This window comes from Odontomachus brunneus, unplaced genomic scaffold (genome assembly GCF_010583005.1).
Source record: "Odontomachus brunneus isolate Ranch 3 - 2012 unplaced genomic scaffold, Obru_v1 Obru_scaffold_012, whole genome shotgun sequence".
In the NCBI taxonomy this organism is placed as follows: domain Eukaryota; kingdom Metazoa; phylum Arthropoda; class Insecta; order Hymenoptera; family Formicidae; genus Odontomachus; species Odontomachus brunneus.
The window spans coordinates 2,272,191-2,272,709 of record NW_022639462.1 but is presented as its reverse complement, the minus strand read 5'-3'; the positions used below and the strand labels follow the sequence as shown (position 1 = coordinate 2,272,709).

The window sequence follows — 519 nt, the reverse complement described above, 5'->3', positions numbered from 1 at the left end:
GTACTTGGTAGCATCTTGTGTAATGCCAGCGAGCAGGAATTGTCCTTCGAGCTGTGCGAACCACAACTCGGGCTCGTTCTCCCAGAAGGGTGGTGCGCGGACGGCGACTTTGTTTACGTGTGCACCCGTTGGCTGTTTTGCCGTTGGATTCATGTTCTCTGCCGTGGAGCCCGTTGAAGCTCTTGTCGGCGAGCGCTCTGTTGGCATTGTCACTCACCCGCGAGGATCACGTCGGGGTCACCAGTTTTGGGGTTATTGCGTGTTGTTGGGCGGTTGCCTCTTTTATGCGTGATCGGTCGCTCGCGGGGAGGATGTAATGACACTCGCTGTTCTTTTAACAAGTAACAAGAATCATTTATTGGTGTGTGCTACACGTGTGTGTATGTGTACGTGTGTGTGTTTGGAGATTGTTCCTTGCGTCTTGTGGCTCGTCGAGCCGTCGCGTTCAGTCCCTTGCTCTGGGGACGACGCGTCCTTCTTCGCTGGGAGCTTCCACGGCGCTGTGATGAATACGTCGGT

The 519-nt window shown here is 54.7% G+C and overlaps 1 protein-coding gene across 1 annotated transcript in view; it reads right to left on the bottom strand.

Moving 5' to 3' along the window:
- Nucleotides 1-207, bottom strand: part of LOC116840887 — a 1,214-nt gene extending 1,007 nt beyond the window's left edge. Inside the window, exon 1 of the mRNA XM_032808211.1 lies at nucleotides 5-207. Within this exon, the coding sequence (XP_032664102.1) occupies nucleotides 5-207 (203 nt within the window). The remainder of the gene's footprint in view (nucleotides 1-4) is intronic.
- Between the last annotated feature and the right edge of the window lie 312 nt (nucleotides 208-519).